The 12,725-nt window shown below is 40.2% G+C and overlaps 3 protein-coding genes across 3 annotated transcripts in view; 2 read left to right on the plus strand and 1 right to left on the minus strand.

The window, feature by feature from the left end:
- Positions 1-656, plus strand: part of LOC118427631 (methylcrotonoyl-CoA carboxylase subunit alpha, mitochondrial-like) — a gene marked incomplete in the record, with an annotated part of 12,493 nt that extends 11,837 nt beyond the window's left edge. The window contains 1 exon segment of the mRNA XM_035837507.1: positions 21-656.
- Positions 657-1,518: 862 nt separating this feature from the next.
- LOC118427648 lies at positions 1,519-4,725 on the plus strand. Its single transcript, XM_035837538.1, has 3 exons — positions 1,519-1,747; positions 2,818-2,967; positions 3,662-4,725. Exons 2-3 carry the CDS (start codon positions 2,849-2,851, stop codon positions 4,449-4,451), a joined length of 909 nt encoding a protein of 302 aa, XP_035693431.1. The 5' UTR covers positions 1,519-1,747; positions 2,818-2,848; the 3' UTR covers positions 4,452-4,725.
- Positions 4,726-4,828: 103 nt separating this feature from the next.
- LOC118427660 (low-density lipoprotein receptor-related protein 3-like) lies at positions 4,829-10,873 on the minus strand. Its single transcript, XM_035837553.1, has 6 exons — positions 10,687-10,873; positions 8,407-8,581; positions 7,787-7,986; positions 7,143-7,277; positions 6,265-6,446; positions 4,829-5,856 (listed from the first exon to the last, which is right to left on the minus strand). The coding sequence occupies exons 1-6, from the start codon at positions 10,760-10,762 to the stop codon at positions 5,557-5,559; spliced, it is 1,068 nt and encodes a 355-aa protein (XP_035693446.1). The 5' UTR covers positions 10,763-10,873; the 3' UTR covers positions 4,829-5,556.
- Positions 10,874-12,725: the final 1,852 nt, after the last annotated feature.

Genomic DNA, 12,725 nt, shown 5'->3' on the forward strand with positions numbered 1-12,725 from the left:
GGGGATTTTACAGTAGAATGTAACACGTATTTCTGAATTTTGGTGCCTACAACAAGAGTTAAGATAGGATTATGTAGGGTTCCAAGCATATGTATGATAACTTTGAGTTAAATTATTTTGAAAAGTATACTGGAATACACTTGACAGTTAACCATGCATTAGATCTACATGTCACATCTTTTGTTCATCTTTAACTAGAAGCTCTTCCTGTATCATTTTTAAACAGTCCACAATATGAAGCTGTCTTATGATTTTCAATAAACACTGGTCTGTCAAATCATTCCCATTTGTATCATGTTTGGAGTCATTATTTCACCTGTACATGTATATATCTGATCATGGTGGCATGAGTGGTCTAGTGATTAGAAATTCTGCTTCTTGACCGTAAGGTGTGGGTTGAGTCTTTGTGTGTCAGAGAATGTATTATTATCATGGTAATTATTTTGTTACAATCTGTCCATCAACCAAAGATACTATAGCAAACAGTGGTTGTATAGTTCATGCTTCATATAGAGAAAGAAGAAAAAAAGTATTACTCTCTGTTGATTTTCCGTACTAGAATTGTTTTGTATTGTGACAATGTTACCAACATCAAATCTTGCATGTATGTATGTTAGGTGGTACATTGTACTTATAAACTTATGTTCTTTAGCTAAGTCTTCCTCTTTTTGACTTTTCAATAGTGTTGTTGGGGTGGGGACTATTGTCCTATTTAAATGTGTCAATAGCACTACGTGTGAGTCAGTAAAGGAGCCTATAAACTAGACTTGAAAAAGCAAAACAAAAGTTGTGTTTTCCGTAAACAAACATTATAGCAATGGTCGGTTTGTACAGAGGGAGATAGGCAGCCATCACTCATCAAAACCGCTATGTTATTGTATAGAGAACCTTCCTCCACCATGTTGTTTAGATAGCCAAGCCCAATGGTGAGAAAATATACACAGTAACCCGTACGTTACGGTCATGCGGTAGACGATATAGCGGACCATTCGTCGGACATGACCGCAAACGACCGACCAAGCGTAACGGAACGCCTGTGTATGGCGTCAATTGTTCGTGACCGCTAGCGCTTGGAGAACTAACATACTGTTGCCATGAGTTCATATATAAACAAGCCGGCCAACACACACCAAGTTCTCGGCCCTTTTCCTTACTTTCCGTCTTCTGGAGTATCTTAAAGGGTAAAGGATTATCCTTAAAAGCGACCTTAGGAGGACAGGTTTTCTAAACACGTCTGAAGTACGAGGAAATCCTATGTAAATCAAAAGACATTGCTCAAACATTGGCGACAGTTTAGTCAACACAGGCTACTGGTAACTATACACAAATCGTCACGGAAGAATACTCCTACACCGCCTCTGCAACGGTGTACAGGGGCTCCTCTTACAGTAAGCTGTCAAGGAGCCCTCTCGGGTGTTGTTTTTGTTGTAGGTTTCCCATTTGTCACCAGAAAGGATACTTGTTGGAGGATAAAAGGGCATAATGCACGGCCTACGCATTGCAAAGGGTACTGTTACATTGCAAGGGAAGGAAAAGGCGACTCTTGCGTTCTGGCTGCAAAGATTCGCAGCTGAGCGAGATGTAGCAGGTCACGCTAAATACCGCATCCGAAAAGGTGCAACTGAGCCAATACTTGACACACCCCTCCTTACAGTAGTTCTCAACGTCTTAGCTCCGTCCCGTAAGGACCCTTGTACGTCCATGTGGTCTTTGTGGCGGACACCACACGCGCTTGAGAAGCTCCCAGGTAAGAAATCTTGAATTGGTTTGTGTTTGAGATTAAGGTGGTGGTTATGTGAACACCTGTCGGCTTTGCTGCGCCTGGAAGCTCTTAAGAAACTGTTTCAATCATTAAGACGCCAATCATGATCCTAGTCTTCTTCGGTTAGATAGAAGGGCGTGAGTCACTCTGTCCTTTCAAGACAAGGTAAGGCGGCTGTTTTATTTAAGGTACGGTAAGGTGGCAAAGTTCACATTCCTACCGATTGTGATAGTTGCTTTGCTGTTTATGGTTTATGTACAAGTTCGCAAGGCAGTGCACGGCAATAAGGAAATATTATGTATTTGTTGAAAAATTATGCATTCAGAAGAAGTATCTAGTTCGGACGCGTTTCAAGCCATGAAAAAATTTTGTCAATATAAAGTAGTCTCTACGAAACTTTCTAACTAGATTATGTACATTATATTAACTAATTAACAAATTACTAAAGGTTTTGTCTATAGCTTCATACTTGACTATTACGAGCACTTTTCAATGCTTTTAATCTTCAAAAGACTCTCGGTAGTTACCAGCCCTTTTAAAAGGGTTTTAAAGAGATTTTGAAAAGCTTCGTCTACTACGACGCTAAGACCCAAACACAGCGATCTCAGTTACCGTATTCCACTCCACGGACTTTCATGGTCAAACCAGTACTATATGTATGTGGCATTTCTGGACTTGCAGTAAACCAACGATTGGCTTGCGTGTTTTGTGGTTATTCTTAAGCCTATTGGTCTGCCATAGAGGTCTTGAAAGTTCCTAAACCCTGCCAACTTAAGACGATGGATCTTTACTTTGCCAACTAGTAAACTCTCATTTAAAGTACAGTAGCAGCCGTTTAATTTGCCAGCGTATTTCGTGCAATCAGTAGCTGGCTGGTGCAATAATGCGAAGTTATCTAGCTGTACCGCACCGGTTTGGGATTTGGGGATTCCGTGCAGTTAACAAAAATGCGTTAATCCGTTGTAAGTACCATGTTCCTTGTGACCCCACATGTTTTATCATACTAGTATTGTGTAAAATGTGCCCTTTTAACCAATCATTTCCCACGGTTCCAGGTACCGCTGTGCGCAGACGCAGAAGCTAGCCATGTCAATCAGCCTGACCCAGGGGCGGTTCTTCGCTATCCAGAAGACGGAAGCTCACAACAGGAAACACATCTCAGTACTCAACAAGATAGAGAAGAAACGGACAGATTTTCTAACCAGGTATTTGGTTTGTTGCTTTACAGCACACTCGTTTTGTGGTACATTGAGCAAGATGTGTTAGACACGACTTGATCTACTCACGACGATCTATAGCTACTCACGATGGATCCTTAGTATTTTTGGTAAGTGTGGTGGGATCTTTAAAGTACTCGGGGTGTGGCTCTCCGTAAACACGGAACCCGTCCACTTTGCCAAATTGACTTTAGTATTTTGGAGATAAACTGCTGACATTATAGTTTGGTGTGGTTTTCCAGGTTTACACACTGCTAAACATTTGCTATACGCCAAATTGAAATTTGAAAAAGATCCCCTAAATGATTTTCATGTATTCATACACACTTAATTCTACTTTATTACTTCCTCATTTCGCTATCTTTTTATCCTACTGACTATACGACGAGTTTCCTTCTTTGTACTATGTTGGGGTCGTCAATTATCATATGAAAAGTCACCAGTCTTTCATTGTTCGAGACACGCATACTGGACCATGTAAAAATCGTTTTTGTATGAATATATCTTTCATGTCAGGAGGAAGTCATTGAGTACTTTTGAGTTTTTTCAGGAAGTAATTATAATATTTTGAAAGTCGACAAACGAATGAGCTCATAGAGATCTTTGAAAATAGAATACAACAGACACGAAAATGGGTATAAATTCTAAGTCGAATTTGTTTTCCTTCGATTAATTTTCACAGGCAACTAGAGAAAACAAGGCAAGCGGAAGAATACCGAGTCAAACAACAACGCCAAAAGCTGACCAAGTCCTTATCGAAGATAGAGGGTCTGCGTCGTGGACTGATGCGGAAATTATCCCTACAAAGTCAAGGTCAAAATCCATACGAGGGAGACATGAGTTCCAACTACGGTAGGTACGGGGGAATGACCTTGGACGCCATCAAGAAGGACACCGACCGTTGGTTCAAACCCAAGGATCCAAAAGTCGAACGGATGAAAAAATCACAAGATCTTCTACGAGAAGGACGTAGGGACGGACGAATCATTGCATACGAGTCCCTTCCCGCCATTTTGTCTCTCCCCGAGCAAAGGAAAGAAGAGGAACGAAAGAAACGAGAGAAAAAGAGAGAATTATTACCGGAAACACCCGAGAAGGCCCCCGAGTACGATCCTCTCCCGAAGGAAGCCGAAAAAACACGAAGCGGCCACTTCGAGACTGTTCGGAAAAGACGACGGAGCTCGGTAAGCCCGAAGCTGAAACTTCCTCCACTCAAAGATTTCAACGAGATGAAAAAGGAAGACGCCTTCAGTTTTTTGAAACCACGAGATGATCATGAAGACGGTTTGAGGTTTCCTCCGATAGGAAACGGACAAGAAACTGAAGTAAACACAGGAAAGAGAGACGCTGCGACTGAAACTGATCTTCCTCCATTAAAAAGCCATAAAAGTGGAAAAGGGAACCACAAGTCTAAAGCCAAACAATGGAACAAAGGCGCGCACGGTGTCTTACCACCGGTCATTGAAAACTGATTATGCTCTAAACAGGTGTATGAAAATTTATATTGGAACTATAATATTGCCAGCCAGAAGTAGTATCTTGTATGTTTTTGTCAAAATTCCATGTAATGGAAATGTAGTTTTTGAAATCCACTTATTCATTTTGACTGAAGATGTGTTGATGATGAAATGATTTAATATATGAATATATAACTGCATAGCAAATGCTGCTGCTAATATTACGTTACATGCTGAAAAGACCCAGTTTTTGTTTTATGTCAAAATCTAAATCGACGAACACAATTTTTTAATTGTTGGTATGTATAATTTGTAGTTGCTACGACAACTGCTTTATAAAGCGGTAAGATGTCTATTGTATACGGAAGTAAACTTTTCTGTTGGACAATATGTACAGTTTCATACAACAAAAGTTGTCTTTATTTGTGATATTCATTTGACACATTTTATAAATGGACGGAAAAACTTTGTTTTTTAATGGTACATGATACAACACTCTGCTTTCTATCACAATACTCAACTTTCTATCATGATGGCCAAAATATATACATATAGTATACTTTAACATACTACCAAACGGGTGCAAAAACCGTAATTAGTTACATTTCCATACTTAACTATTGCTCATTCTAAACTTCCCATTGACACCATCAAACCCATAGGTTGGTCCCCGATATGTATGACAGTGACAGATATTTTCATTGTATATAAAGAACTCCCACTTTCTTTACAATTTCTTTTTACAATTTCTGTCACAGTATCCATCAGATGTAGATTATTTGACACCCAAGGAGAGTATCGAATAGTATATACAATTAAACTATACAACGACGGAATGGTACTAGCAAATGTTTAAGTTCTAAAAGTTTTGAAATCGTTTTTCGTTCAAACCACATGGAGAGACATGAAAGTTATTGAAACCGTAATCGTCACATTCCAAGGAAGTTCAATCAAAGCTGTGTTTTTGTAGACATCTCTGGATCAACGTTTTTTTTACAATATTTATATCTTAAAACTCTTTATGAATACTTTTACCATACGCAGCATTGTTCTCAATGATAAACTCCAACAGGCTATAATAATAACAATGATATTGTTATCATAGTAGTATACATTTCATTTATGCCTGTTCCACGGGTGTGATAGACCTGGCCGGGGACGCGGCAGGTGACAGAGACCGGGGCGGTATGTACGTAGGCGGCCCGGGCACCGCGTCAGGGTAGACTGGCTTAGCAGCCTCCTCGGTGGCCTCTTGTTCTGTGTAGAGCTCGGGCTCCTCTGGACGGGGCTGCTGGGCCGGAGGGGGCTGGAGCGAGGACGATGACTCGCTAAGCTCCGTTATGGCGAGGTTGTCCTCATCCACGCGGGCCGGTTTGGCCATGGCCGGGTTGCTGGTGTAAGCAACGGTTTGTAGAACAGGCTGTAGAGAAAGAAAGGAGATCATTAGAATCATAATTAATACACGAATCGAATGTCGCTACACTGTGTGTATTAGACAAATACAATCCTCTCCTCCGGCGTCGCCAAAATGCGCCAGTATAGTGTTTCAGCATAAAACAGTATAATGAGAATGTTAACATATGTTGATAGTGTTTATCTACAGAAGAGAGAATTGAAAATTTACCATAAAACGGTATAATGAAAACGTTGATATATATTTTTTTTTACCTACAGACGAAAACAATTTACAATTAGCATAAAGTTCAAAAGGCAAAGTTCTAAGTTACAACGTACACGTTTGTCATACTTTTATAAAATCATCAAGTCTAAATGCTAGAATTGGAAGTAGTTTGATCAAGGCATGCAATTTTCCGCAGAGAAACCTTACCTCCTGCTTTTCCGAATCGATCCCCTGGGAGGCGCTGCTGCTCTGTTGGTGCAGGATGAAAAAGCAGACGGCCAGGACGATCAGGACGACGAAGAGGATGACGGCGATCGCGATGGCGGCGATCACTCCCACGCCGAGGCCGCGTGACTGAGCAGCAGTTACGCCATTCACAGCCGCTACATCTTCGAGAAAAAAACATCAACAACAAAATAACCAGATTTGTATAGATGTATATTATATATTCATTTATTTTGAAGATGGGATTTCAATTGTTGTGGTATCAGAACCAAGGACAGCAACAACCAAAGGGGAAACGCTTGACTTGGCAGCAGTTACGCTATCGCTAGACACCCCATTTTGAAAACAACAACAACAGAATAATCAGATATATAGATCGCCTTGTTGTACAGATGATAAGGATGTAAATATGAAAATGGGATTTCAATTGTTGTGGTATCAGAACCAATGACAGCAACAACCAAAGGGGAAACGCGTGACTGGGCAACAGTTACGCCATCGCCAGACACTCCATCTTTGAAAAAAATAACAACAGAATAATCAGATAAATAGATCCCCTTGTTGTACAAATGACAAGGATGTAAATTTGAAAGTGGGATTTCAGTTGTTGTGGTATCAGCACCAAGGACAGCAACAACCAAAGGGGAAACAGATGGATAGAACATCTCGGAGTGAATCCTTCCAAAGCATTTGGCGGAAAACGGTTTGTACAAACGAGTTCACAAACAAACAAGCGACAGCCAACGTCCCAACTTTAGTGCAAGTTTTGCCGCCATGTTGGCAGAATCTTTGACCTACTAACGGGCGCGAAACACGTTATAGTCATGTGACTTCAAACATCCAATAGGATCGCCCCTTACTTGCACAGTTGGCGTGGAGATCGCTGCTGCTCTCGTCAGTGTTGTCTCCGCAGTGGTCCGCCAGGTCACACCTCAGGTCCCGGGATATGCAGCGGCCGTTCCCGCACTCAAACTCGGCATTGTCGCAAGGAGAACCTGGGAGAAATGACCAACGATGTTTAAATCAAAACTGATTTGCGATCAGTAGAAAGTCATGGGCTAGATTGCTGACATTCCTGGCTATACGTTGTGACCTTTAATCTTAGATTCAATCAAGAAAAGAAGGTGTATGCATTCTAAAGGCATAATTGCAATACCAATACAATTCGTTTATAGTTTTACTGAACACACAAAATTGATAAATTGTTTTTGTCAGTGCATATGCCCTTCTTGGATAGCATCTTAATTACTGTAAAATATAAGGTACATCATGTAACGTTAACGGACATATAAGTAATAAAGTCATTATTTGTTTTTTATATGAATATCAAATTCAAACTAGCTGTGGACTCAAAGTGTAATTCAATTAACATCACAGGGGAAAAACAATGTTCTTAAGTTAAGTTGAACTGTAATTAAGTTAATCTCAAACTGCTTCGGAATTATTTTTACCAATACTTTCAAGTTAACAATGTTTATATCAGTTACACCATTGTTTATCTTACCACTGTCAAATGCGGCATACACAAGCAGGAAACCACTGCCTCGCTGATTGTCGGAATCAGAGGTGAACTTCAAGGTCACGGCGTCCCCTGTTGACTCATATTCCCCGCCGGCACTGGAGCCGCAAATTGGGCTGCCTAGGACGCTTCCTGTCGCGGAGGGACCGTCGTAAATACGCAGGCTGTCGCCGCAATTCTGTCCGCTTCAACCGTGAGATTAAAAACTGGTTAGGTATAAGTCTTAGATGTATAATTCTTACATTAGTAATGCCGCTTTTATCATTTCAGAGACTTTCTGACTAAGCCTTACATGAAAGTTGTCACCTAACAGGAAAGACCCAAGGTAGGCAAACATAGTCGATTTTTTTCCCAGCCGGAGGTAGATGTTCTTTCAATGGGTATTTAACCAACTAACATGGCGGACGATGGGTTACGTCACTGTCACGTGACATCGTATGATCTTACCCTCCGTCTGATATGTCCAATCGTTCCACATGGAGGTAGATGTTCTTTGCGTGCCTACTAAGTACACGTGATTTTTAACCTCCTTGGTTTAACCAACCAAGATGGCGGACGATTGATTACATCACAGTCACGTGACTGCAATCATCGTGTGACCTTACCTTCCGTCTGGTATATCCAGTCGTTCCAGTCGGAGGTAGATGTGTTTCCCGGAGTCGGCCTGTAGAGTCAGCTCACAGTCGGTGTTGGCTGGATATGTTACCGCCGCCTGGGAGTTGACCTGGCCGCCGTGACTTTTGATGTTGATGCTCTTTCCGCACTGGTCAGTTAGGTGTACTGTGATACAATAGCCACACTCATTAGGGCATATAATCGTAATGTTTCGAGGGTATGCGCGATTTCAAAATTGACTGTTAATTTCTTAATCTCTAGTCGTCCATAACTGTACGTTGAACGTGTTTTCTTCTGCATTAGCCTATGCAAACAGGTGTTTTCAGACATGAGCTATTAGCTGTATATAAATTACAGTTAGGTGTTTTCGGTAAACCAGTGTGTATAACTAGCCCATATTTTGCAGATGTTTGTTATAAAAGTTGATGATCTGGTGCCCTTATTTTTATCATATTTAGGGCATGAGGAAACGATATTTGTTGTCAAGGGAACGTGGATGATGTCCACTAAATGTTATATCTTTAACAAACTCGTAAGATACATAGAATAAATGGTGTGAATATGAATGTAGGTGGCGCTTTAATGGCCTGTCACGGCTATGCAAGGGCCTCGCGGGTAGGTTACAAACCAATCCTTTTTATGTCAACTGGTGTCTTTTCTAAGTATCAAAGGTCATTTTGATTGTCTGGAAATACGTATGGACACGTTTGGGAAGATGGACACGGGCTTTAAGCCTGCAATCGTGCAACTTTTCCCATTTTTACAAGTTGGACCTGTATACCCTTTCACAGCCTAATCTGCAGTACTGCTCCCGGCCGCGACGAGAAAAGTCTTAAAACGACCGCCAAATTGCTAAATTCCCGTCTTTTCGGGAATTAGGAAATCGCCAAAGGCTCACAAAGGGGTTTGAAATTTTGAGGCTTAGTTGAATTTGCTTTCGACAATGTGGCTATTGAAGATCAAGAATGACAATATTTCGAGACATTTCACAAACAAAATTAATGGAACATTTGCATTTCAGCAATAGGAGTGATCGCTCGTAATATAAATTTACTGTATAGCTTCACTTTCTGGAGGATTACCATATCCTTATTATATCTTTATCCATGACAGAATCAGACACGTGCAGTGAGAAAAACATAACGATTTAGCCTCCCAGATGCTTGAATATTGCATGCCGTGTACGAGTCGTTTGTTAATCCGTTGAGACCTGTGCGGTTAGCGTGGACAAAAGCAACCCACTTCCCCCATTCCTATATTCTAAGCCTGCCCCTGTCACCAGTGAGTTCGAATCACTGAATCCCTGCTGTGTCGCTCACCGGACATGCACACTACTCAAAAGGGCCGCAGCCCTCAGGACGGGACGTTAAGCCGTATTCAGTGTACAGTACTAGTGTACGTGTCGAAATGAGCAAACCGGGAATTTCCACATACAAAGAACCTGTAAATACTACACATAGTTTCCGTCTTCGCTGTCACAACCAGTGGAAGATTAGCTCTTCAGTGAGCTAACATGATTTGAGATCTCTTTTTTTCACTTTCAAAAGCCTCATAAAGTCAAGCACGAATAAAGACGACTGATCTTCGAGAAAAATCTCAGACGCGCTCACCCAGCTGATAGATATGTAACATTCAATCTCGTATGGGCCTCAGACATAGCACACATGCAGAGATTCTTCTATACTAGCAATCACCATTGTGTCGCTGACAGGGATAATTACTGTGTTGCGGCTCAATAGAAACGAGTTTGACGCCCGAAGCGAAATCACCTGCCGTCGCTTAGCGACGTACAGCAAACACGTCTATATTTACTTTGAGATATCCCCGGGTGTCTGTTGGTTTAGTCTGGTGGCTAGGCAACAAATATACGGGATAAACATATCTGGTGCTCTGTTGTAAGTTGTGCTTGGACGAAATATGTTCGAATTCTTGTATTTCATTGCCGTTTATTGCAATATGAAAACGACAAGAATAATAGATAATGCTTGGAAGATTTGTTACAAACGAGACCAAAATGCACGATGTCTGTAAACATATTGAAAATATGATTGTAAATTCAACTAAGTTCTTGCTACTTGTAAGAAGAATTAATACTTTCCCCAAATGCCATGTTTCCTGAGAAAATATTCGTTCTCAATATGAAAAAAAATGAATCGTTGAACCTTTCTATATTACATGTACAAAATCAAAGTATTTTAATCATGATGCGTTAAATACGGCGAATAAGACCGTTAAATCAATGATCATTTTATGAAACACTTAACTCTCACCTGTAAATGCACTACTTCCTTTAACCAACAGTGTCAAAACCAGGAGCGCGGCTAGACATGTTCCTGGGCAGTACATGGTGAAAAACTCGCCGGACCTTCTCTCTCGCACACCCGGCACCACCGCCAGGTCTCGCCTCAACTCTCGTAAAATCTCGCCCGACAGGTTGCAGTGCCGCACCTCCAGGAAACAATGTGTTCATCAAAAGTCTTTTGTGTCGGATTTTCTCAATGACGCATGACCTAGTTTGGCTTCTTTATCTGCCCTTTCTTTTATCTATTTGCGCTTACTGCCTTTGTTTCTGAGTTGAGAGATTATGCCGATTTGTAACTAGGAAACAAAGGCTAAATAGAGATACATGTGTATGTCCTCTTTTGTTAAAGACTTGGAAAGAGGGTGATCCGAATCCGACAAAGTTTAAAGAGTGTCTGAAATTCTATCAATTCGGATTAATTCCTTCGTGGTTGAACAGAACTTAGACGTAATCTAGCTATTTTGGATAAATATAAATCTTAGTTTCGCATGGAAGGATTTTCAATTATTTTGCACAACAATCAGGTTGATTATATGAATTTCTTGATGCTCAGAAGTGAAGTGTCCTTTTCAAGGTTTAGTGTTATCAACCTTAGATTTGTTTAGCAAATAAATTTGAGTACCAGAATATCATGACAGAATATCGGTAGTGCATGTTAATATCTATTGATGTTACCATGGCCAACAGATATGAATCATATACCAGTCTTCACTTTATCATGTGTTTTGTATGTGTGTAATGGTTTGTGTATAGATTTCCTAGGACATAATCTGTCTTTGTTATATTCTATCTAACCCTCATGACCTTATTTTTGTAAGGTACTTTCTACACTCTTCTTTGAGAAAAGATATGATTTAAACAAAAACAGACAAACACGCTCAAAACAATCTTCTGGCAAAGGTAATGACAATTCAAGGCGTATAATCTAAATTCTTTTATTTGTGACCAAATGAAGTACATACAAAGTGTATGTATTCTATTGTACAACATTTGCTTGAGCAAGGAACATTCACAAAACAAACTTAAACTACAATGAGAAGATTCAATCCAAATCTACAAGTCTCTTATCTAACATTTTTACATTTTTGGACAACAAATTATTACATGTACATCTTCATATACATCTTTTATCAAATCGTGAAAATTTAGAAGTGACAGAAAAACAAACAAGGAAAGAAGAATAGTTTGTAGATGATTCATGAAATGATATTCAACATGCAATGACGTTACTCAACTATGTAGCATCAATTTTACATGGACTGTAAGTTGTAACTGACACCATTAAAACTTGGACGAGGTCAACTTAGGTCCAAGCCCAGGTCATAGGTGATTATAACAGCTGACCTTTAAGATTCCAGGGTCTGATCTGACTCTGAGCTTGTTTCATGGATGAAAAGTGACAACATATCTGTACATGAAATCTTCTAGATTTGGCTCCTCAGACATAGAATCCCTCCTATTCTACATTGTGTCGCTCCATTTTTTTCTCAAGAATCATTTACACCCATGCAGAATGGTCTGATTTAAACATTTGGTCCTTACTCCTGCATTACTTTGGAAATTGGATATCAAACTCTTAAATGCATGTTTAAATTCTGGCAATGCCATTACAAGGACTGTATGACTTGAAGCCAAACAGAACTAAAAATATTCAAATGCTGATTGTTTCTCTATTGACAGGTGGCAGACTATTCTACGTCTGATCAAAGGGGTGAATGTAGCTAGAAATGGATGGATTAAGTTAAGGCCATCTCTGATGAGACCATGAGAATAGTACAACGCTAAACTTTCTTCCAACACCAAAGTATAACGGATCACTTTGTAAGAGGTATAAAGGAGGCCATATACATCGGGGCACTCCAGCCTGGAACAGAGACGGTGAGTGTTATAAACTTCCGACCATGTTTGACCAATTGCTTACATCATGTATCCATAATATCATGTTAACAAGATCACATCTCTGTAACTTTCTATTGGTCATCAGTATTGATCCTGACGAAGTGAAAA

This window comes from Branchiostoma floridae, chromosome 12 (assembly GCF_000003815.2).
Source record: "Branchiostoma floridae strain S238N-H82 chromosome 12, Bfl_VNyyK, whole genome shotgun sequence".
Lineage (NCBI taxonomy): Eukaryota > Metazoa > Chordata > Leptocardii > Amphioxiformes > Branchiostomatidae > Branchiostoma > Branchiostoma floridae.